The sequence below is a fragment of the Artemia sp. Qi Xiang Cuo genome, chromosome 3 (genome assembly GCF_049724085.1).
Source record: "Artemia sp. Qi Xiang Cuo chromosome 3, ASM4972408v1, whole genome shotgun sequence".
In the NCBI taxonomy this organism is placed as follows: Eukaryota; Metazoa; Arthropoda; class Branchiopoda; order Anostraca; family Artemiidae; genus Artemia; species Artemia sp. Qi Xiang Cuo.
This window is the reverse complement of record NC_142796.1, coordinates 57,738,579-57,763,456: the sequence shown is the minus strand read 5'-3', so window position 1 is coordinate 57,763,456 and position 24,878 is coordinate 57,738,579. Positions and strand designations below refer to the sequence as shown.

General features: G+C 34.8%; 1 protein-coding gene across 2 annotated transcripts in view; it reads right to left on the bottom strand.

The window, feature by feature from the left end:
* Positions 1-24,878, bottom strand: part of LOC148954332 (uncharacterized) — a 149,189-nt gene that overhangs the window by 101,503 nt on the left and 22,808 nt on the right. For both annotated transcript variants that reach the window (XM_089087035.1, XM_089087034.1), the window contains exons 2-3: positions 17,116-17,294; positions 2,630-3,125 (exon numbers count right to left, since the gene is read on the bottom strand). In XM_089087035.1, coding sequence (XP_088943161.1) covers positions 2,630-3,125; positions 17,116-17,294 — 675 coding nt within the window. The remainder of the gene's footprint in view (positions 1-2,629; positions 3,126-17,115; positions 17,295-24,878) is intronic.

The window sequence follows — 24,878 nt, the reverse complement described above, 5'->3', positions numbered from 1 at the left end:
GGTTCAGAGCATCATTTATGTTTGCTGAAAAGGAAATATATTTTATCGTAAGCCAGGAGAGTTACGGTCTGACTCATCAAGGACAACAAGCTATTAGGCCGATATTCTGGGTCCCTGAACACCATTCCCCTCCCAACAAAAACATGTTTTCTCCTTACACTAGACAAAGTTTAAATTCAATCGAAATTAGTTTTTTGATCCTTATTGGGACACATTTGAAGGTGAGGCTTGCCACCTCAAACTCAGTCTTTTTGTGCATTAAGGTACTATTGGTATAAGGACTTACAGTTTCAAGGTTAAATTTATTCAGAACACAGTTTATTGGTCATTTTTAAATCCAATCCTCAGGCAACACCAGCATTCTTTTTATGTTTTTTGTGAAATGGGATCAACTTTAAGCAAAACAAATTTAGATATAAGTTCCAAGCTGATAAAACAAAAAAAAGAGTACTCATTTTCAGAGGAGGGCAGTGTCCATAATGCACTTTTTTGTATATTTGGGCCCCTTCGACCAAAGACCTTTTGGATGCAAGTTTAAAGCCACTTGGAAAACTTTTGGTCTCGACTTTAGGATTTTTATGGGAGAGGGGCAAATTTCCTCATTGACTGTCTTGTTCATTGCGGTTCTGGTGCCCAAAGAAATAAGTATAGATTTTTTAATTGCTAAAATACGGCTTTTCTCCGGCCCCAATGTCTGGGGGAATTTGCCAAACCAACTTTTTTTTCCATTCGATTTCCGTTGACCAGGGGACTGACGGGTGTAATCTTGAGGCTAATAAATGCAACTATGCTTATGACCAAAATCTGGGGCCTATTACACCTTCTGTCTTACAAAAAAAAAAGAAAAAAAAATCAATGCCCCCCTTAGTCCATGCAAAGATCTTTGAAAGTTCCAATCCAAACGGGAAAAACATTTTTGTCTCTTTTTGAGGCTGCTTGGGAAGAAGGGCCGTGTCCAAAAATTAGATTATGTCTTATGAATTAGAAGGCACTAGGCCAGGGACGTTTTTAAGTTTCTAGTCGTTCAGAAGAAAATGTCTACTGACCTTTTGGGATATATTTTTGCCAAAATCATTTCTTTTGTGAATCGGGGCTCCTTTGACCCAACGACTGTTAGATTATAGCTTTAAGCCAATGAAAAAAAAAATTGTGGCCAAAACTATTAGCATTGTGTGCCCCCGAGCATTTTGTTTTCTTTGGCGGGAGGGTTTACTTGCTAAGGAACTTACGGATGTAAGTTTTAAGCCGTTAGAAAAATTGTCATTTTTCTTAACATTCTCACTGGAATTTATGTTTCTTTTTCTATGAGTTTTCTTGTGAGGTGGGTATTCATGGCCCAAAACTTAAGGATATAAGTTTTGAGCTAATCAGAAGCAAACCAGGATCTTTTCTGGAATATTATTTGGACACAATGTCCAAAAACTTTTATTTTATTTTAGGTTTGTCTTGGCCAAGGGACTTACGGCTACAATATTGAAATGGATCTGGGATAAAAAAGTTTTGTCCAAACATCCTCTCCTTCTTCATAAGAAATATGTGTCCCTTTTAGCCCAAATATCGATCCTTAAAAATTTTAAAGACATTGTGGTGAAAAAAAGGATTACTTTTAAACTCAATATTTCAGAAGATCGTGCTTCAGCTAAAAAAAAGATGCGTTGCCATTTTTTAGGTCCCAATTTTGGAGAAATGACATTTTGAATAAAATTTTGTCTTGTACAATGGGGTTTCCGTGGGTTTTACAATCTTTAAAAATTCCACCTTAAATCCTAAGCCTTTTTGGAGATTCAAGATCTTGCCCCCCCCCCCCTTAAGGTATTTAGATACCTTACTACTGGGGTCGGGGGGGGTATCATCCCTAGTGCCATAGTTATTTGACCTTCTTACTATTTCAAAATTTTAATCAGATGTAAGGGAAAAGCGTGTTAGGGACTGGCTACCCTCCAATCACTTTTAATTCTTAAAAAGAGCCTTAAAACTTTAATTTCCATTCAAATGATCCCCCTCAAAAATTTCCCCGGCCGCCCCTTCTCTACGATGGTGTGGGGAGGGGGGGGGAATAACACATTAAAACAAAATTGCTCTTTACTTTGGTAGCAATATAGTGTTACCTAATACAGACAGCTATAAAGTAATTGTGACATACAAAATAATAGAAAAAGATTTAATAATAAGAATCAATATAAATAGACTGAAATAATAGCTAACATAGCATGTCATTACATTCCCGTAGTTATCTTGCGTCGTTTCCCCAGCCGCCTGATAGTAAGACATCAATCTAACTTTTAATATTATTGTAACAGGGAGCCCTTCTCCCCTTAGCATTTACTTTGAATCATACTCTAAAAATATATTTCCCGAAGACGTTGAAGTCCCCTCCCAATTGATCAAAACAACCTCTTGTAGAAAGTTGAAAAACTTGGCGCTAAAAATTCACTTTCAAAGGAAATGGGTACTTCAGCTCTATCGGCAGTATATTGTTTCAAGTGATCTAATTCACAGTATATTTCTATGATGACTATCTTCAGAGAACAAAATTGCTTAAACCACTGAAGGTAAAAAAAATTGAATTATTATTTGTCCAATAGCTCTTTATAGTATCAGGCAAAACAATAAAATTGGGAGATCCTACCTTCTAAGTCCGTTGTCAAGATATATTCTAAAAACTCAGCAAACGTAGGTGGTGTATTATCTTGAGAAGTCGAAGACTCTACTTTTACTACCTCTTTTCTCTGACTATTGTCTTCCACTCTGTCTCCAGATGCTTGAGGCAATTCAGGACTAGCAAGCAACTTCCTTAGTGCATGTTTACTCTTATCACTGTCCGTAATGCTGTGTGTTTGTTCTAGTTTATTTCTTTTAACCTCCTCCACAGCATGTTTTGAAGTTCTGTTGGCCACCATAAGTCTTTCTTCTATAGGAGGGTGCGGCATACCTTCGGCAATAAGCTTTCTCGCAGCAATAATCTTGCGTGACATTTGTCGTATGTGACGTCTGAAAGCAGGAAGTGACCAATGAGGACTTGTTATCATTTTATCCCGATAGCAGGAAAGTAGTCTTTCGAACGGATGGCGGACAAAGAGGAATTTTAAGAAAGACGAATTGACCACTAAAAACTCGTGTGAATCCTGAAATATAAAAAGGGTATATTAATTTCTTCTATCGTTTTAACTCCATGACTGAGGGTACTTTTGCACTCGTAGGCTCTAAATAATTTACTTTTTGTTAAGTCAAGAGTTGTGAATTTTCACGAAAAGAAAGACATTGCACTCATTGTAATGCTTGAACTCATACTTGAACTCATTGCAATAATTGTTAGCCTGCCTTTCGAGCTTAGCTCCCTGTTGGCTTTATTTAATTATTTGTGTTGTTTATATTTGTATGATATACAATTTATCTATCTATCTATCACTTTCAATGATAATTTTATTTTTCGGACAATTTTTTTTTCGCATGAATTTTGAGACCTAATGAGATTCAAAATGGTTTTGAGAAACATTTGCCCACAATCCTCTAAGAAAATCTTTAGTATTTGATGAAAAGTATAACATATATAAATATTTTGTTCATGGTCTCCCTATTTCTTATATATTTCAATTTGTCCCCTTGGAAGTTTACCCTCCTCCTGAAATTTTATTTCGCTTATGGGAATAGGCGTTGGTTCCTTGATTTTCATATGTTCTGAGACCGATTCGGAAATTAGAAATAGATCTATTTTTAAAATAATTAAAATAGCTGCTAGCAAACATCACTTGGATAATGACATTGCATTAAAGTACCGCTGCGCCAAAACCGTCTAAGTCCGATTTTTGTTGATTTTTGACAAATGGATTAGTGCAGTGGTATTTCCTCTTACCCAAACAAACAACTACAATCCACATTTTGAACTTCTGGCTTAACGTTGAAATAATCTTCTTCCACACTGGAAAAATCACTTTGACATGATCTCTAAATACCAAAATCATGTTAAGTACCCAAATCGTAGATTCGATTTTTCGCTCAAAATTCAATTTTTAAAACTCAATTAATTAAATAAAAACTAAAATTAAACAAACCCAAGCACCAACAATAAGCACCCTTGTGTGAGGGGTCTATCGGATAAAAAAAAATTTTAGAGTCAAAAGCGGCACTACTTCCTAGATATGGGGATATATATATATATATATATATATATATATATATATATATATATATATATATATATATATATATAAATATATATATATATATATATATATATATATATATATATATATATATATATATATATATATATATATATATATATATATATATATATATATATATATATATATATATATATATATATATATATATATATATATATATATATATATATATATATATATATATATATATATATATATATATATATATATATATTTATATATATATATATATATATATATATATATATATATATATATATATATATATATATATATATATATATATATATATATATATATATATATATATATATATATATATATATATATATATATATATATATATATATATATATATATATATATATATATATATATATATATATATATTTCACTGCAGCTCTAGAAAGTTCATGAAACCACATGGTGTGTACAGTTTGTTGTATGAAATACGGTCAATCAAAAGGGTACCTAAAATATTCGTAAACAATTGATCTACAAAACGTTTAGCAAATCTCCCTCTGCCTTTCTAAGCGCTCACGTTTCCAAACCGTTCTTGACCATTGTCATTGTCTTTACTTCCAATATTGGAAGACTGATCTTCCTATTCTTACAAACTTTTAACAACTGTGAAATAATACCCTGGGCCTGGACTATTCTACTCTTTGCATCCTCACCTCATTTTCCATCTTAACTACCAGTATTGCCCAGGTAACTGAAGTAATCTACGTGATCAATTGTCTCGTTACCCGAGATAATCTGTCCATCTTTATTTATTCCTGGTCTAAGAAAGCTCATTAGTCTTAATTTTCAAAACTATTATTTCATCGTAAACCTCCAAAAATGCATTCGTTACCCAACATTTTTATCTAGGAAACTCGAGTCACATGCATAATCTAAGTATAGGAGAGTTTTACCTTCCCTTTTTATTTTTTGCTATCCCAGAGCTTTTGTTTCGTTTCTCAGAAAAAATCGATGATATAAATCTGTATAAATGGGAATAAGATGCGTTTTTTAATTCTCGATTCAATACCGAACCAGCTAATAATCTCACTTCCTACCTAAATCGTAGAAATACTTTTTTCCTTACGTAGCACCAAGGGCGTCGTTTGGGCGGGTAGGGGGGCAGTCCCCCCTAATAATGTGGAGAGACAAAATTATTATATATCCCATGCCCCTTGACTATCTGGATATGGACCCCTCTTGCCCCGCCCCCAATAAAAATTCTAGAGATTCGCCCCCGCGTAGCCATAATGTTTGGTCAAAGTATCCTCTTTCCATCCTAATACCACGCTGTTTTTCTCTTAAAATTTTATATAAACCATCTCTTAGTCTAGCAAGCATCATCATGCTAATTAATTTGAATCTTCCAGAAATAAAGCTAGAAACCAAAAAGACAGAAATCTACAGGTACCATACATATACATATGCTTAACCGTATATACGTATAAGATATTTTTCGAAGTCAGAAGTCTTACGTGTGTCAAACCTGTGAACCCAAGAAATAACCTCAAAATACTACAGGTCGTATAGCAGGTCCTCATCCTTAATGGTTCAATGTTCTTATTTGCTTTACAACTGAGTTGTCATTTTTTTTTTTTTTTTTTTTTTTTTTTAGTATTTGTTGATTAATGTCAATTTGTATTTTGTTGATCGTGAATGCACACAAGCAGTATAATGGGTCACAGAATTGCAAACAAAAAATCTCAATTCTCGAACTTAAATTAGTTGGTAAACACGCCAAAGACAAAGAGTTACAAATTTCTGAAATGTGTATCTAATAAGCTTGATGTCTATGCATTTTAGGGGCTGCTTACGAAGGAGCGAAACTAGGGAATAATTGACGCATGCTAGCTGGTATATTTTAGTTTGCTGCATTCCTTGGGGCATATAAGAATCTTGGATGGAATAATTTGTAATGGATAAAGTATACAATAAATACATGGCACTAAACACTAAAAAAGCTATTATTTTTCTTTTTCACAGAAACGCCAACCTAAGAAAAGGTGCTCTTCGGAGAACTCCCACAACTGAAAATTCTCCCTCGTGCAAAATTGAGCAGCTAAAAAGAAGGTATTAAAAATAAAATGATGAAGAAAAGAGAGAATTTAGGAATTTTCTACCTATATTCCAGAATTTTGGCAGAATGTATGGTGTAGACTGTAGAGTATCCAATAGCACTATTTTTACATTTTAATTTATTTCTATTCTTTTTTCGTGTTTCCGGAGGTAGAGTTATCATAGCAGCGTAAGATAAAGGTTAAACAAAATAATCTGAAAATATAAAATGAGTGGAAGCTGTAGAAGATTTGTCCTGTGATGAAAGTGCATAGAGACAACAGGCTGGGACTAAGAAGTACGCTGCTTATTTCATATATAAGCAGGTTGTACAAATACTGCTTTGATGTGCAGCTTAGCACATCAAAGCAGACGTGAAGTTTCTGAGTGATAAGTTCTATAAACTTTGAGATATTTATCACCGTCAGCCAAACCTCTGAATCCCACGAATAACCTCAAAATACCGCAACATCACAAAAATTTTGAATTTTCTGTTGTTACATTTTTGTGGACAAAATTCTGGTTGAATGCGTGCAAGACTGTAATTTAATATATTAATGAGAGGCAAATGAGGCAATTGAGAAATAAGTAGACACAAAATTTTGGCTGTAAACATCGAACGAAAAATTCGAGTTATATATCTATGACCTTTACCGTCGATTCGCTTTGGCAAGATGTTTAGTTGCGTAAGGTTTAATGTATTTCCGTTTTTATCACCAACATTTTAATAAGCTTGACAAGTTCATTTTTTTTGTACGATTGTTAAAAATTGTTGCAAATAACTTTATACCAACTTCCTGTTATTCAGTTGAATCTAAATTTTGAAATGCAACTTAAACAAGTAAAAACAATTGTTGGGGCATGAAATGTTGGTCTCATAATCAGTAGTGGGGTGCCACCGCCAGAACCCTATCCAGGATTTTGTCTGAGGGTGGGATGTGGGTAGTATTGGCTACCAAAAAAATTTGTGTTTGGGGGGGGGGGGCTAGGAATTTTACCTGTGTTTTTGAAACTTATTTACTGGTCGGAGAAAAATTTTTTAGTTCTTTTTTAAGACAAATAGTTTTTTTAAGGACATTTTTAGAACCATTTTACTATTCAGAGAAATATTTGTATAGGAGGTGTGTTTGAACTAGGTAACCACACCCCTCCTTCCCTTTGGATAAATCCCTGGCCACCCCTTCTATTCCCAATTCTATGGGCTACAATTTGCATTTTTAGGGACAATACTTTAAAAAAAGGGCTCGTTTCCATGCTTTTGTTTTATAAAATAAATATGATTTTCTTGCATAAGACAGAGCTTGTCATTCCCTTCAAACCCTTACTCCTTACATTTTACTCAACTTTTGAAAATTCGATGTTCAGTTAAATCCCAATTAAAAAAAGAAGTTATTTTAAAGAAAGGGAACGTTATTAACTTTTATTAATTCTATGTTTCTTTTGACTAGCATATTTTTTATAAAACACTTTTTCCAAACAAACTGGGAAACACTGAGGCGTTTACTAACTATGTTTGACAAACATAATTGAACGTAATAAAAGAGATTATGCCGAAGACGTCGTTTTATAGTTTAAAGTCTAATTTATCAGGAGGTAAACTACAGTCACTCTCGTTTTGAGCTTTTAGCTCATTAAGGTGAACAATACAACAATACAAAAATAATATAAGTACAATATTATTAATCTATAAATACTATGCAGCTTGATCCATAATTATTTAATATAATTAAAAGCTTTGCACCTCAAATAAATTTGTTTTGTGATTTTTTTCCCTCAGTAAATCTTTTTTCGTCTATCCAGAAGAGAAGAAAAATAATTTTAATAAAATAACAACAGTTTTATATGGTTTTTATTGCACTTTTACATTTGAAGAAACACTGAAATAATAAATCAGGGAGTTTATTGTTGTATATTTCTAGGCATATTAAACAATAGAAATGAAATTTTGATCCTGCAATTCCAAAAGATTCTCTCTTTTTTTATCCATATTTTAAGAAGAAAAGGAAGTAGTCAATTATAAGTTTTTACTTGTAAATAACATCAAGTCTCAGACTTAACTAAAATTCAAACAAAAACCCAATGATCATTAAACGGACTTAAAGAATTATTAAACTGAGGTCGCTAAGAAGTAAAAATCTTATATCGAATCCTACAATATGATCCTTGAAATCTGTATTCCCTCTTCCAATGGCTTCAATTAACGGAGATACAATGGGAAATTTATTTTTTAGCAATTACGCTGGGGTAATTTTGTTATTTTTTTCTTGTTTAAAAAAATAAAAAAAAAATATATGCGGGGAGGGGGGAGAGACTCACTTCTCCCTGTTTTAATTAATGTCATTACTCTCCTTTTCTTCAAGGACAATTGTGTTTAAGGGGAAAATGCTAACAATCAGAAATTCGTCATGCCAAGAAGTAAGCACTACTTTTTTTTCACATTATCAAACATTTCGTGGTTGCGAACTGTAAGTAACGAGTGAATCGGCCCAATAGTAACAGCTACTCTAAAAAGTCATTTTGATAACAATTAATACATAACAAGATTTGGTTTTCTATACTACTACTACCACTACTAACAAGGCACTACAGCACCCAGCCGCCTGAGGCCAACACGGCTGCGCACACTGCTCCTCCATCCCAATCTATTCGAATCCTCCCTCTTCACACCCTCCCAATAAATTCCTGTTTCCCTTAAATATTTTTTTCCGACACCCTCCCACTCCATTCGGGGACGACCTGCTTTTCGATTGGTCCTAGACGGTTGGCTGACAAGGACAAGCTTTTACAGCCTGTTATCTTTTATCTGCAGAACGTGTCCTAGCCATCTCAACTTTTCTCTCATTTTAGCCCAATAAAACGGGATTGAGCCACATTTGTCGTACAGCTTACTGTTTGAGAATCGGCCAGTCAGTTTGGTCCACAAAGTAATCCGTAGGCAGTTTTTCTGGAACACATCAAGTAAATCCTCCTCCTTTTTTTGGAGTGCCCACTCTTCACAGAAATACTTGACCACTGTCATCACTGGAGCTTCCAATATTCAAATCTTGGTTCGCAGACTTATCTTCCTGTTCTTTCAGACTATTTTCAACTGCGAAAAAACGCCCTGGGCCATGGCTATTCTACTTATAACATCTTCACTGCACCCACCGTCTTTACTAATAATATTACCTAAATAAGTGAAGCTGTCCACTTGATCGATATTTTCGATACCCAACATCATCTTTCCGTCTTCACTTATTCCTAGTCTTAGTGACTTCTGCTTAACATTAAATTTTAAGCCTATTCTTGCACCCTTAACTGGCAAAACCTCTAAAACTTCATTCGTTTTGCTATGATTTTCATCTAGCTTGCTTAAATCATCAGCGTATTCCAAGTCTAGGAGAGTTGTGCTTCATATTTGCTTCCGTGTTCTCCCATTGCCTTGTCTGTGCTCCTTAGGACAAAATCCATCAAAATGGATTGTGATAGAACGAAACCCTGCTTTGGTCCTGATTTAATTCGAAACCTGCATCTAACTCCATTTCCTACCTTAACCGCAGCAATGTTATTCTCTTTCATGCCGCTAATCACTTGAATGTATTTATCTGGTATACCATACAAGGATAGGAGCTTCGCTAAAGCTGTTTTATCAGCTGAATTAAACGCTTGCTCATAATCTATAAAACTGAGGACTAAAGGCGTTTAATGACCCAGGCACTTCCAAATTGTTAATCTAAGAGTGAAAATTTGGTAGACGCGTCGTCTACCTTTCCAAACACCACGCTGTTCTTCTCTTAAAACTTCATTTACAGCATCTCTAAGTCTAAGAAGTATCATACGAATTAAATTGCTTCCTACGGAAATCAGGCTAATGTCACTATAATTACCACACTCACTCTAATCACTTTTCTTATAGAGGGTTTTAATCAGAGTTATCCTAAAACCACTAGGTACTTCCCCATGTTCATAATATTCAGTCACTTATTTCTAACATCATAACTACCATATTTAAATAACTCATTAACCACACTATTAGCACTTTCGCTTGAAATGCCCTTCACCTTCCAAGCCAGAATTGTTCATCTTCGTCAGATAAGTGCGTATTTTTGGAGCCAGATGACTCTCTAAATGTATCTGACTCAAAGCATTATCCGGACCCCTTAAAACGCTGCTTGAGCCAAAGGCTCTCCTGGAAAAGTTACAAGTTACCGATTTTATCCACCCTTCCCTTCAGGCTGGATTTCTGTTGCTGTTTTTTTTTATATGGATTGATGTGGGACTTGCCTATTTAGAAAGAATAATCTAAAAATTATCACACTGTCTTTTACTGTTTTTTTTTTAGAATAAATCTTCATTTAGTATCCATAAACAAAAGCATGCACCAAGAAGCAATCATGCCTTCAAAGCGCCATATGGTGCTCATTAAAATCAATTAATTAATTAACTTAAGTAATTTAACTATAACATAATTACTTACAGCTGAATCAGATTATGAGTAGCGGGTGAAATCTTGATTTCATAATTTGACCCCCACAGACAAAGTTTAATAAAATAGCTTTAAGAATGGGCTAGTGGTTCTACAATTTTAAATGGCAAATAAAATAGGCTGATGTTTAGTTTACATTAAATGTCATTGCTATTTTGCCTCACGTTTCAATACACATAAGTAGCTCACTTAAATTATATCATACACGATAAAACACAATCCGTTGTTTTTGTTCGAGTTTCGCCATTACTGTAATCAGATAACCGCAATTATATGAGAATTTTCTGAAGTGTAGCCTATAGCCCATAGAAATTATCTGCCAATAATAAATTTCTGTTATGCCTAATATTCATGAAGATGTTTCCCTCGAATTTGCAAAGAGTGATACTTTTATAAGTATTTAAGGAACTCATCTAGATAAGTAAATTTTGAAAGCTAATGAAATTAGTTCATCATTTAGCTTTTGCAAGACCAGCTATCAAACAGTTCGTGGTAACGAACTGTAAGTAAGGAGCGACCCGGCTCAATGGTAACCGAAAGTCTAAAAAACGAAATTTTGATACCAATAGATCAAAACCATCAAAAGAATCAGATTTTAATTGTGATTTCAAATATATAAGTTTCATCAAGTTTAGTCTTATCAATTAAAAGTTACACGCCTGAGAAAATTTGGCTTATTTTCGAAAAAAGGGAAAAATACCCCCTAACAGTTATAGAACCTTAATGAAAATCACACCATCATATTCAGCGTATCAGAGAACCCTACTGCGGACGTTTCAAGCTCCTATCAACAAAAATGTGGAATTTTGCATTTTTTGCCAGAAGAAAGATCACGGATGCGTGTTTATTTGGGTTTTTTTTCTTTTCCCTAGGGGTAATCGTATTGATCCAGTGGTCCTAGAATATCGTGAGAGGGCTCATTCGAACGAATATTAAAAGTTCTAGTGCCCTTTTTAAGTGACCAAAAGTATTGGAGGGCAACTGAGCCCCCTCCCACGCTCATTTTTTTCCCGAAGTCACCCAATCAAAATTTTTAGATAGCCATTTTGCTCAGCATAGTCGAAAATCTAATTAATATATCTTTGAGGATGACTTAATCCCCCACTATTCCCGGGAGAAGGGCTGCAAGTTATAAACTGTGCCCATTGTTTACATATAGTGTTGGTTAATGGCAAGTATACGGGCGTTTTCAGGAGGATTTTTTTCTAGTGGGGGGGTCGAGTTTAGAGTAGGGGATACGTGGGATAATCTTTCCATGGAGGATAGTTCCTTGGGGGAAGGGGCAGTTCTATGAAGGGAGCACCAGATTTTCTAGCATCATTTAAAAAACGATCAGATACTAAATAAAAAACAAGTTTTTTTCAACTGTAAGTAAGAAGCAACATTAAAACTTAAAACGAACAGAAATTATTACGTATATGAGGGGGTTCTCCCTCTAGTCAATACCTCGCTCTTTACGCTACAGTTTTTTTTCTAATTAACCGGCCTTTGTGATTCAGGGGTTTGTGATTCGGACAAAATTCGAACCTTAGCGTAAAGAGCGAGGTATTGACTAGGGAGCGAACTCCCTAATATACATAATAAAAACATACGAATATAGAAATTCGTTACGTAAGTTAATTCGTAAGTTACGTCAGAACAAAATTTCGAGAAAACCAATTAGCCAAAAAAAAAAGGAAAATTAATAAGCGAATTTCGTTTTAATTATTCATGTACGGTGAGCCAAAATCAAAAGCTGCATTAATTCAAAAACGCTCAGATATTAACTAAAAAAAAACAAGTTTTTTTAACTGAAAGTAAGGAGCGACATCAAAACTTAAAACGAACAGAAATTATTCCGTATATGAAAGGGGCTTTCCCCTCCTCAACACCTCGCTCTTTACGCTAAAGTTTTTATTGTTTTAAAAAATAAAGTTTTGAGACAGAGTCAATTTTTAGCGTGAAGAGCGAGGTGTTGAGGAGGGGAAAGCCCCTTTCATATACGGAATAATTTCTGTTTGTTTTAAGTTTTAATGTCGCTCCTTACTTTCAGTTAAAAAAAACTTGTTTTTTTTTAGTCTACCCAATGTCGACACACATTATATGTTTTTTCTCAAGTTCGTTACACCATTAGTTTTATCCACCGTCCTATTGCGTTTTATGCATCGGAGAAATGACGGCCAAAAATTTTCGGGAATGTTTTAAATAATGATGAATAATGTTAAATTATTCGTCAATCCAGGAGTAAGGGAACATTAGAGGAGCAGTTAGAAACAATACTAAATGGGTTGAAAAGTATTAAGGCTTCAACTGCTCATAGTGTCGAAAATAAAACTTGCTGATAGCGAGTTTTTGAAACGTAAAGGCTGGGAAGTTAAAGATAAATTACTGAATATCATAAACATGATTGATGGAAAAGGGGAAGCACATGGTGATTTTAGGATTACTGTAATTAAACCTCTTCATAGTAAAGGTGTTACAGAGGTATTAGTTTGATTTGAGCAGAAAGGACATTGCTAAGGATGATGATACTCATCAGACTAAGAACTACTCTAGGTAAAGTTTTGGGAAAAGAGCAGCGTGGTTTTTGGAAGGGGTGGGGGGTGCGTCGACCAAATGTATGCTATTGGATTAATAATCGAGAAATTTCTGAATCATCAGACTCCCTTGGTCCTCAGTTGTATGGACTATGAACAGGAATTATTCAGCAGATAGAGGCGCTTTACTGATGGTCGTTTCCCTGTATGGTATACTAGATCAGCATATTAAAGTGACAAGGGCTGTATTAGAATAATTAAAGCAAATACAAAGTTTATCTGAGGGAAATAAAGAGCCAAGTTGAAACTTCAAACGAAGAAAAATTACTGCTTCACAGTAGACTGAGAAAGAAAAACTTCATAGTCTATCTAACATATATCGATAAAACTAGTGCCAATAAATCAACCGATGGTATTCCTCTATTTTTGTATGATTATAGAAAATTAGTGTTTTACTGAAAGCACAAAACAATATAGGAGTTTTGGCACAGTAAATACCAACCGATGAAGGACACTTTTTCCAAAAAAATAAATATTTTAGAATTGTCGCTTAACTTCTTTTCTTTCGTTTTATTTGGTATAACTGTTGCATAATGGGCTCAGTCCAATGATAAGATTTTGTTTTGGTTCTAAAAAGGACATTTCATGATTAGTTTATAGACAAGTCAGAAATGAGGCCATCTTGATAAGATTAGGACTATAGACTAGCTTTAGAATGTGTATTTTAACTTGAAATTTTCAGTTGTACAAAGAGGAATAACTGGATTTCTGGAGTTCATATTATGGTTTATTTGTTCTTCATTTCGAGTAATACTAAAGCGTGTTTTTACAATTGAAAATTATATATTTCTCACTATTGGCATTATAGCTGGTAAGACCAAGATGCCACCTGATAAACCAATCCATTATGTTTGTTTGCTGCTCAATGAGTTCGCGGTTATTAAAATTATATTTATTTTTATGCCTAAGTTTTAAGATAGTTTAATCATATATTGAAAGTTAGAGATGTCACAGCTGGTGTAAGGCTATGAAAAGCTTTATTGAATAATTTGTTGTTGTCAGGCTATACGTACTCATTTTCGACCCCTAAATCGAAATTCTTGTTTTGTATAATTTTCTTTTGTGTTTTCAGTAAAGCGCTAGTTTTCTATAATCATACAGACACAGGGAAATATTATAAGTTGGTTTATTTGCACTAGTTTTATGGATGTATGTTAGATAGACTGTAAAACAAAAATTTTTGTTCCTTTTAAGGTTCAACTTCGTTCTTTACTTCCCTCAGGCAAACTTTTCTTTTTTTTAAATTAATATTTGCCCGTTTTCAGTTTAATTTAATGTAGAAGTAAAACAATCATGTTCATTTTTCTTGGAGTGGGGGAGGGGGCAGCCCGCATCATTAACGACATGATTTCTGTTCGTTCGAAGTTTAATGTTGCTCCTTACTTCCAGTTGAATTTTTTTATTTTATTTTTGACGGTGTTTCGACTAATGCCAGGAAATCCCCTCCCCCCGTGTAAAATTTCTCAAAATTTTCACCAAAAACTTTCTTCCCACAGAAATCTTCCCATAGAAATTCTCCCTCCCCCTGCAAAAATCCCAGCCTAAAAATGTCCGAATATTTCCCAATAACAAATACTAGGCTATATTCGAACAACGGTCCAATTGAGTACCTTACAATCCTTTCTTCGGAGAGTATGGAACTAAAGAAACAATGAATTGACAAATTCGATTAACTTGATTCATTTTTTTTTTCGAAATACTAAAAGAAAACATAAATAACGTAAAGCTATTTTTTTTTATCCAAAAGTCACCAGAAACAAATCGAGCTCAAAAGCTCTCAAATTTTGGGGGTTGATCGTGATTTTTGGCGCAGTAAGAAAAACAGAATTGGTTAAGAATTACCGTAGCCAGCTTTAACAAAGACAGATTCTCCACATAATTATATCGAAGGTCCCAAACCATGATTGGAAAAAACTGTCTGATTAGGACTGAACCCTTTACATTCTAAAAACGTTCTATTGTCTGAACTAACAGGCAGGGGCACCATTTGGGGGGGGGCAGGGGTGGGTCATTGCCCACTCTAATGTTTCTAGGGGGCCCAAGCTTCCTCCCAAAAAGGCCTTTTTTTTTCTTTTACAAAATATACAGGAACAAAATTACAATTAGCAATTAGTAAAAATTTTTAAACTGCTACATTTATATGTAGATTAACTTAGATAATAGTGAGATTAATAGTGCAACTGGGTCGTGCAAGGGTTGAAGTGACAGATCAGTTTCTGATTTTATTGATTCAACATCTTTCTTATGTGCTATCATGAGCAGTGTTTCCACTTCTACTTAATTTGGTAGTAGAATACTTATTTTTGGACTATTCTACTTCCAAATATTAAATCTACTTATATACTTACTTTCTAGTTATTTTAGGAGGCTTAACTTTTCGTGCCGGCCAAGTATTTTGGTTTTGATTCCGTTGAATTTTAATCCTATAATGTCTTATTGAATGGAAGGGTGCAGTTGTTTTTAGAAGCGGAATCTTTGTCGGGAGCTGAATCTTTGTCGGGAGCGGCAAAAAGGAAATTCGGGAAATTATAAAGATCAGTTTAAATTAATTAATTTGTTTAAAACCGTAAGACCATCCATATATAACCCATGTATTATTCACCCAGTTCGCCAGTTTACTATCTAATATCAGCAGCTGAAGAGCCATTGAGAATTCATGAGTTTGTCAGGAGCTCAAAAGCGTAAATTGGCAGCATTGAAGAAGGAGAAAGAAGCAGAAAAGCAAGTTTCTCTGAACAGATGGATTGAGAAGCAAAAGCCAAGTGAACCGGCTCGGCAAGTAAGTAACCTACAGTATTTGTGTTTTTTTAAGTCGTGTCTTTTTTTTCGCGATCTGGTGGACCAAAGTTACTATTCTGAACCGCGCTGGGTAGTTTATATGGTGTTAAGAGGATGCGGTACCTTAAATGTTAACCCCATCTCGCCCATTATTGACTCTTTTAGTTTGTCTGGCCAAACTATTCAGAATTCATTGGGCAGTCTTGCCCTGGCTTGTAGAGCTTGGATAAGAAATTCTAATAATCGACACAAAACTAAAAGCCGACACCTACTTTCCCGGAAATCTTAGAAAAGCCATATAACTTCTCGCGGTTTTTCCCGGAGATGGAGATGTTCAGTTTTAATGGAACATATATCATCAGAATGGCTACTTTTTATTTTTTCTATTAATCGGTGAAGATTTTAGTCTTAACATTCAAGAAAGGACAGTCCTTCAAAATGTTCAAGTATGCCTGCTAAAAGAATACAAAAAAACACGTCTAAGGGATTATCAGTTAACTAGCTTGGTCTCTTTGGGAACTCCCTATGGCGCTGAAAAAAGCTAATTCTTTTTTACTGTTGTAAAAAAGCTAATTCAGAAGTTAGGTAGCCTCTTTTACTTTCTAGTTTTCTTCTTAGATCTGTCCTTTTTTTCTGTCATTTAATTCTTCTTTAATAAAAGAAAAATTATAGCCCCTCAACCAATGCAGTATAGTTATCTTTAAAATTAACTAGCCATTTACTGAAAAATAATAAATACAAAATAATTCTGGATATGCAGCAGACCTGGTTTCCAATATTAAGATTACCTCTATGTTGTTTTGTTTTGTTATTTTCTTCTGCAAAGCACTGTTAATTTTATGGATAACAATGCTACATGGGTTGAGGGGCATAAGCCAAAGATTGTCGTTTTTTTTCTTTTCCTTCTTTTTTTTTATTGATTGAACCACACAGTTTGGCAGTGCAACAAATTCCTGCGTACGTGCCTGATTCGTACTACTGTCTTATCATTCAGAGCTTAGATTTACTTCAGGTTCAAAACGCTAGCCCCCAAAGCCCTTAGAAAACTTACCTTGGGTCTTAAGTAACCCACCATTGAATGTGGGCTTGTAAATTCCGGTCCAAGGCCCATTGATGTTAGAAAAGCAGTAGCTAAGGAAGAAGAGGCCACTTTGTTGATGAGACAGGTCATTGTTTGAAAGTTGCGAGCCAAGGAAAAATTGGTGATGTCTACTGTCTCCATTGGTGGACCTAAGAATAAATAGTTTTAGTTGTTATGAGCCAACGGTAAAACCGAGTGCTTCGGTGCTCGGGTTGGGCCTCTACGGCTCCAAATTCGGGGCAGCAGCTTGCTTATTTCGATACCCAAGAAATGAAAAAGTATCTAAAATTTGTTATTTTGACGGCTAATTTTGGTATTCAGGAGAATCAATAGCTATTGCAGATAATTTTAAATTAAATCTGTTGGTTAGCAATAGGAACATTACCTGCAAAAGCTGCTTTGCTGGAAAACCACAAGTCAATAGTATAGATAGAGGGAAAAAAGGGAATTTTTACCTGCCCATTCCTCCTAAGAGCCAGAAATTTAAAACCAGAATAATAGAATACAAAATTAATTAGGCTGCTCCAACCAAAGAGAAATGCAGGAAAAACTCATTCTTTTGAAAACTAAAATTAGAAACAAATGTTGGAGCTGATGTCCAATTCATTCGATTTCCTTGGTTAACGGGATTAGCAAGCTGCTATTTTGACTTTAGATGGCTTTGGATCCTGAAATTACAAAAATGATACCCTATTATTAGATCCCAAAGAGGATTGATCCGGATACCGACGATTTGATCTAAATGAGAACCCTGAACAGAAACTTGGGAAAATGAAAAACAAATTATTTAAGTTGACAAAACGTTCCTACTGACTAATAAACGTTTATTTTTGCTCACAAATTAATTTGAACCTAACCAGAAGATATTTCATCTACACTTGTCACATATAATGCTCAGTGGTCACAAAATGCTCACTGGTCACATATATTTCAAAGCTTAAATAGGTTATTTTCCCAGACTCGATAATTGCACATACCTTTTCTTAAAATAGCGAGAAAAAAAAACATAGTAAAACATATAACAACCTTTCTTCATTAACGAAGTTCTAATTTCACTGGTTAATACCAAGTTCTGAGGCATACAACACTGTTCCATAAGATCCCCAAGATTTCAAGACTAATTTCTGGTCGTGTTTTTAAAGATTTCCTGGTTTTAAGATGCCAAATTTTGAATTCACCCACATTGCTGGTGACGCACGTGGTTGCTGAATAGATGGGAGCCATAAAAAAATTAGTGTTGCTCAATGTTTCAATTGGCAATGTCTCAAGTGGATTTAGAAATGATTAGTTTTACTTCTTAAAACAAATATAAAACAGGATATAATATTTTCAGAGTAAGGTTGCTCTGGAATTGATCAATAAAGGGGTAGATTGGTTGACAACTTAATATAGGACCTAGCTAGAAGGTACTTTAGTTATTTATTCAGATACTGATTAGTTTCTTCAGGATCTTCTAAACAACCATTTCTCTAGTTATCATTCAAACAGTTCGAGGTAACAAAATGTAATGATCGAAGTGGCCTAATAGTAACCGAATATCTCAGAAAAAGAACTTTGATAACAATTAGTACATCACAAGAATTAGTTTTTTATGCTGATTCAAAGTATACAAAATTCATTAAGGTTAATGTTACTCATCAAAAGCTATGAGCCTGAAAAAATTTGCCTCATTTTCAAAAAAGTGGGCAAACCCACTAAAAAAAAGTCAAGCAATCTTAATAGGAATCACGCCATCAGATTCAGCATATCAGAGAACACTACTATAGAGGTTTCAATCTCCTATCTACAAAAATGTGATATTTTGTATATTTGGCCTGAAAAAAGATCAAGGATGTGTTTATTTGTTTGTTTTGTTGTTGTTGTTTTTATCCCAGGGATGATCATATCGAATCAATTGTCCTCGAATATTGAGCCAAGGGTCATTCAAACGAGCATTAAAAGCTCTAGTGCCCTGTTTATATGACCAAAAAGATCCAAAGGCAACTAGCCCCCTCCCACGCCCTGTGTTTCCCCTAAAACACCTAATAAAAATTTTGAGGTAGCCATTGAATACAGCATAGTTGAAAGATCGAATAACTAAGCTTCTTGAAATGACATGGCCCCCGAAAGGTCAAAAGGAAAGCACTGTAAATAAAAGTATTTTGCCCATTGCTTGCATACAGTATTTGACATTGGGAAATATACGAAAGTTTTTTTTAAGAGGGGGGTTATGCAGGGACGGAATATTTCTTCCCGGGGACAATTTTTCTGGAAAAGAGAGTTTCCGTGGGAATTTTCCAGTAAAATTTTACACGGGGGAGAGGTATTTCCTACCCTGACTTGGAAAACAGTCATAAATTAAGCAAAAACAAAATACGAAATTTTAACTGAAAGTATGGAGCAACATCAATACTTAATACGCACATATATTATTCCTTAAATAAGGGGGGCTGCCCCTTCCTTATCCCTGATTCTTTGCGCAAAAGCTTCAACGTTTTGTCCCAGTTCCTAAGGAACGAATCCTGAAACTCAAGGGCCGTTGAACTTGAATGAGAAATATTTTAAAAGAACTTTGAAACTTTAGCGTAACGAGCGAGGGATGAGAAAGATTTAGCAGCCCACACATACGGAATAATTTCTGTTCGCTTTAAGTTTTAATGCTGATCCTTACTTTCAGTTGAAAAAAAAACTTGATTTTCTTATTTAATCAATGAAGATATCTGTTCTCAGAATATAAAAGCCACAGATAAATCAAGATCACCGTTCAACATCTAATTTCACAGTATAATCTTCAATTCTGATGAATGTGGAAGACTATTCCGTAGAATAGAAAAGTGAACCCCAGAACTACCAAAATTTTTAAGAATATTGTTATCTTTCCTATAATTTCTCCGTTTGTATGTGTACGACCTGTGATGTTAAGATGACCGACTCTGTTGATGAGATTCTTTATTTTTTGATAATCGAGGACCATGGAGAGATTAGTAATGCCATTGTCTCCATTGGTAGATTTAAGATTAAACTGTGATGTTAAAAAAGAAAAGAAACATGACCAACAATAGTATTAAAATCGATTCCGTTTAACTGAATATGTCTTAATTTAGTGTGTTAACAAGGTTAGTGTTAATTAGTCTAGTTAATTGACTAAGAATTCAGCTTGACTACAAAGGTCCTTGGGTTGGTCCAGCGACATTTGGGATCGAACTCTGGCCCCGTGTTGCCCAACCGAGATCAAGTTCACTGTTCCACATAATGATCATTATTTATTATTATTAATAGCATACCAGTAAAAAAAAACAAAAAAAACGACACTGTAATGTCTCAAGCATGGAAATTGAGCTATATACCTTAATTGGACTATTAATTCAAACATAGAGATTATGTGATACACAGTTAAGTACTATGCTTGTTGTTAATGTTTGCGAAAGAGAGAGTACTGCCCTATGCGTCGGTATTATAAAGTATACTTTAATTCCATTGGTTTACATTCGTATTGTTTTTTCATATTAGCCAATCACATTATTCTGGTTTACAGAATAAATACATTATTTTGGTACAGACTTAATTCACATATTAGACGTTTAGACATGTTCACATAGGTTAGATCATCAGACATGATACATGTCGAATTTTGAGCCAGTAAAAAGAGTATTTTGACGTTTTTTTACGAGTATTTTTTCCTCTATCATGCTATTTATTTGTTTTGTTGTTATTTAAGAAAAAATTAAACACGGCGCAAAAGTGTGCAGAAAATCAGTTTAACTAATAGAATAGATTTTTATTAATGTTTAATTGTTAGAAAGAAAAAAAACCAGCAAAACCATAAAAAAGAACAACGTATTTTCCCGGTGTAAGTTTAATTCAACAACTGTTTATCTCACCCCATTTAACTGATTTAGGACTGTATCCAGGAAGTGTACGCGGTTCAACCCACCTCAGGAATTTTTGTCTGTCTCGTAAAAAAGTAACAGAAATGTATAACAAACTAATTTTTGGTATTTTGTGTAAAAAAACTTTTTTAGTCCCTCCCCCCGGAAAAAACTGGAGAGGGCCTTCAACTGAACCCTTGTTCAATTCAACACATATTTAACTCTAGCCCCCCCCACCCTCATTCAACTGCATGAGCGTTTAACTCAACAACTCTTCAAGTCAACCCCTATTCAACTAAACCACCGTGCAATTCAACCCCTATCAAAATCAACCCCATTTAACTTAACCCTATGAAGCTCATATCCTGTTTAACCCATTCCTATTTAGCTTAACCCCCCTTTAAATTATTCCCCATTCAACAAACCCCCGTTCAACTCAGTCCCCGTTTAAATCACCTCCCGCGCAACACAGCCTTCATTTAACTCAACAACCATCTAAGTCAACCCCCGTTTAACTCAAACCTTATTTAACTCGGCCCCATTTAAATTAACCCCCTGTTTGATTCAACTTGACCCCTGGCCTAGGAATGAGTTTAAATAAGTGCTGAATAGAAGCTCAAAATTTCCTTCTTGCTTCGCCCCCAGTCTCCACCTTGTATTGTAATGCCCTAAACCTAAGGTGGGATCTGATGTTTTTTTCATGCAATTTTCAACGTTTAACCTGATTTCAGCTTCTTAATGTTTATGTGTCAGAGGTTTTGGCAGTAAATTTGTCAAAATTTGATCAATTCACTAGCTAAAAGATAAACATACAATTTGATTTTCCACCTAATGCTCTTTCCGAAGAAAATAATCACAACCGGGCAATTGTGTCCCAGCTCTTATTTTCTTCACCGCCAACATTTTATAACGGCACTCTTATGGCGAAATTATGCAAACCACATAAATGTGAGCATTAACTTCAAATGACCTCTTAAAGAGCTCTCTTTGACGTTCCAGTGCCCTGTTGTGTGCGGGAGAAATAAAAACAAAAACAAGAGACTGAGCAGGGTTTCCAACTCTTTTCTAAAATCACCAAGTATTAAGATGATTCGAAACAATAGCTGTCATTTTTGAATCAGCATTAAATAAAAAAAAACAAGTTTTTTTAACTGAAACTAAGAAACGACGTTAAAACTTGAAACGAACAGAAATTATTCCGTATATGAAAGGGGATGTCCCCTCCTCAACGCCTCGCTCTTTACGCTAAAGTTTTTTATTGTTTAAAAAAATAAGAGTTGTGAGAAAGTCAAACTTTAGCGTAAAGAGCGAGGCGTTGAGGAGGGAACATCCCCTTTCATATACGGAATAATTTCTGTTCGTTTTAAGTTTTAACGTCGTTCCTTACTTTCAGTTAAAAAAACTTGTTTTTTCATTTAATTTTTGAACGTTTTTGAATTGATGCAGCTTTTGATTTTGGCTCACCGTACATGAATAATTAAAACAAAACTTGCATATTAATTTTACTTTTATTTGGTTAAATGGCTTTCTCGAAATTTGTTTAATTTTGTTTACGAACGTTTTTATTAGTAATATATATACGTAACTTACGAATTAACTTACCTAACGAACTTCTATATTCATATATTTTTAATACGTATATTAGGGGGCTCGTCTATTGTTCAATACCTCGCTCTTTAAGCTACAGTTTGAATTTTGCTCCAATTCTTTAAAAATGACCCCTTAATCACAAAGGCCGTCATTTAGAATAAATAGCTCTTATGAAAGTACTAAAAAATCTTTGGCTTAAAGAGCGAGGTACTGACTAGGGGGTGAACCCAATCATACAAGTAATATTTTCTGTTCGTTTTAAGTTTTGATATTACTCCTTATTTTCAGTTGGAAAACTTGTTTTTTTCATATTTAATTTCTATTCTTTTTTTAAAATAATGCTGGGAAATCCGGCGCCACCTTCATAGCAAAGTCCCTTCCCCCATGAAACCTCCTTCATGAAAAGATCCTCCCAAATAACCCCCAACCCACCCACCCCCCTAATAACAGAAAAAAATCCCCCTGAAAACGTCTGTATGCTTCATAATAACCAATACTATATGTTAACATTGGGCAAAGTTCATAACTTTCAGCCATCCCCCTGGGGACTTCGGAGGATTGAGTCATCCTAAAGGACATGTTTATCATATTTTCAACCATGCTGAACAAAATGGCTATATCAAAATTTTGATCAGGTGACTTTGGGGAAAAAATGAGCGTGGGAGGGGGCCTAGTTGCCCTCCATTTTTTGGTCACTTAAAAAGGGGCACTAGAACTTTTAATTTCCGATCCAATGAGTCCTCCCACGATATTCTAGGACCACTGGGTCGATACGATCACCCCTGGGGAAAAAAACAAAAAAAAAACAAACAAATAAACATGCATCCGTTATCTTTCTTCTGGCAAAAAATGCAAAATTCTACATTTTTGTAGGTAGGAGCTTGAAACCTCTACAGTAGGGTTCTCTAATTCGCTGAATATGATGGTGTGATTTTCATTAAGGTTCTATAGCTTTTAGGGGGTCTTTCCCCCTTTGTTCGAAAATCAGCCAAATTTTCTCAGGCGCGTAACTTTTGATGGGTAAAACTAAACTTGATGAAAGTTATATATTTGAATTCAGCATTTAAATATGATTCTTTTGATGTATCTATTGGTATCAAAAACCCATTTTCTAGAGTTTCGGTTACCATTGAGCCGGGTCGCTCCTTACTTACAGTTCGTTACCACGAACTGTTTGATTAACGACAAATTTTTCGTTTGAGATATTTTCTTCAATATGTGTCTAAACTTTTACTTACTATAGGTCGGGGTTCTCTCTTTACTAGGTTGCAGATATTACTACAACCTACAACAGTGTCATTCATCTGCTATTGTGTTAAAAAACAGAACTATTATCCAACGGTGTCAGTTGGGGGGGGGGGGGGTAGATTTCTTTGCTCAACAATATATTCTGAAAATGTTTTTTTTTTGGGGGGGGGGAGGATTTTCAATGGAAAATTCTTTTTTATATATTTTTATTGGAAAACGGCAAATTTCCCCCCCCTATGTTTCTAAAATACACTTTGTCCCCCCTCTAAATTTTCATGAATTTACTCCACTGATATCCCCCCGCCTGAAAAAGCCCTCTTACTGCTCTTTTGTTGGTTCTTTCGTAAGGATGTCCGGCGTGTTCCCTTCGGAAAACCTAACCTAACCTAAAATCCAAAAGCCCCAATCCCTAACTCATGGCCTCTCTGGCCATGAAAAGTTTAGTTAATAGTAGAATGGGGGGTACCAGCCCCACGCGACACCCCTGCTGCCACCTATAACTTTTTTGCACACCAAATATGGGCATAGCCTCCCCAGGGAGAATGATTGCATAATCGAAGTGGGTCAATGACCTAAATTTCCAAAGGTCGATTTATTTGTTGTTTCCGAGGCAATTGTCAAGGTCAATGTTGTTGTTGTTGTTGTTGTAAGTGCATGCTCTTAGCGAATGTTATGATCCAGAAATAGTATTTGTTGTTGTTTTGGTCATGTACATGCTCGAGGCGAATGTCATGGTGTCCAGAAATAGTATTTGTTGTTGTTGCTCGAATCAAATGTTATGAGTTCCCCGGAAACAGTTAGATCACGTGTTTCCTTCTCAGCCAATCAGCGAGTCGGTTACATCCCACATCTCAGCCAATCAGAGGGCTTTGTTTACATCTCCTTCTAAGTCAATCAGGGGGGGGGGGCGGAAATATTAGAAAAAGAGGATTGCAGGTTGGGTTAGTTTAGATTTTTAGTTTATTATTTTATTACCTATTTAGTTTAGATTTTTAGTTTATTTTAAGTTTTTTTTATTACCTTTATTTTAGTTTAGTTTCAGTTTGG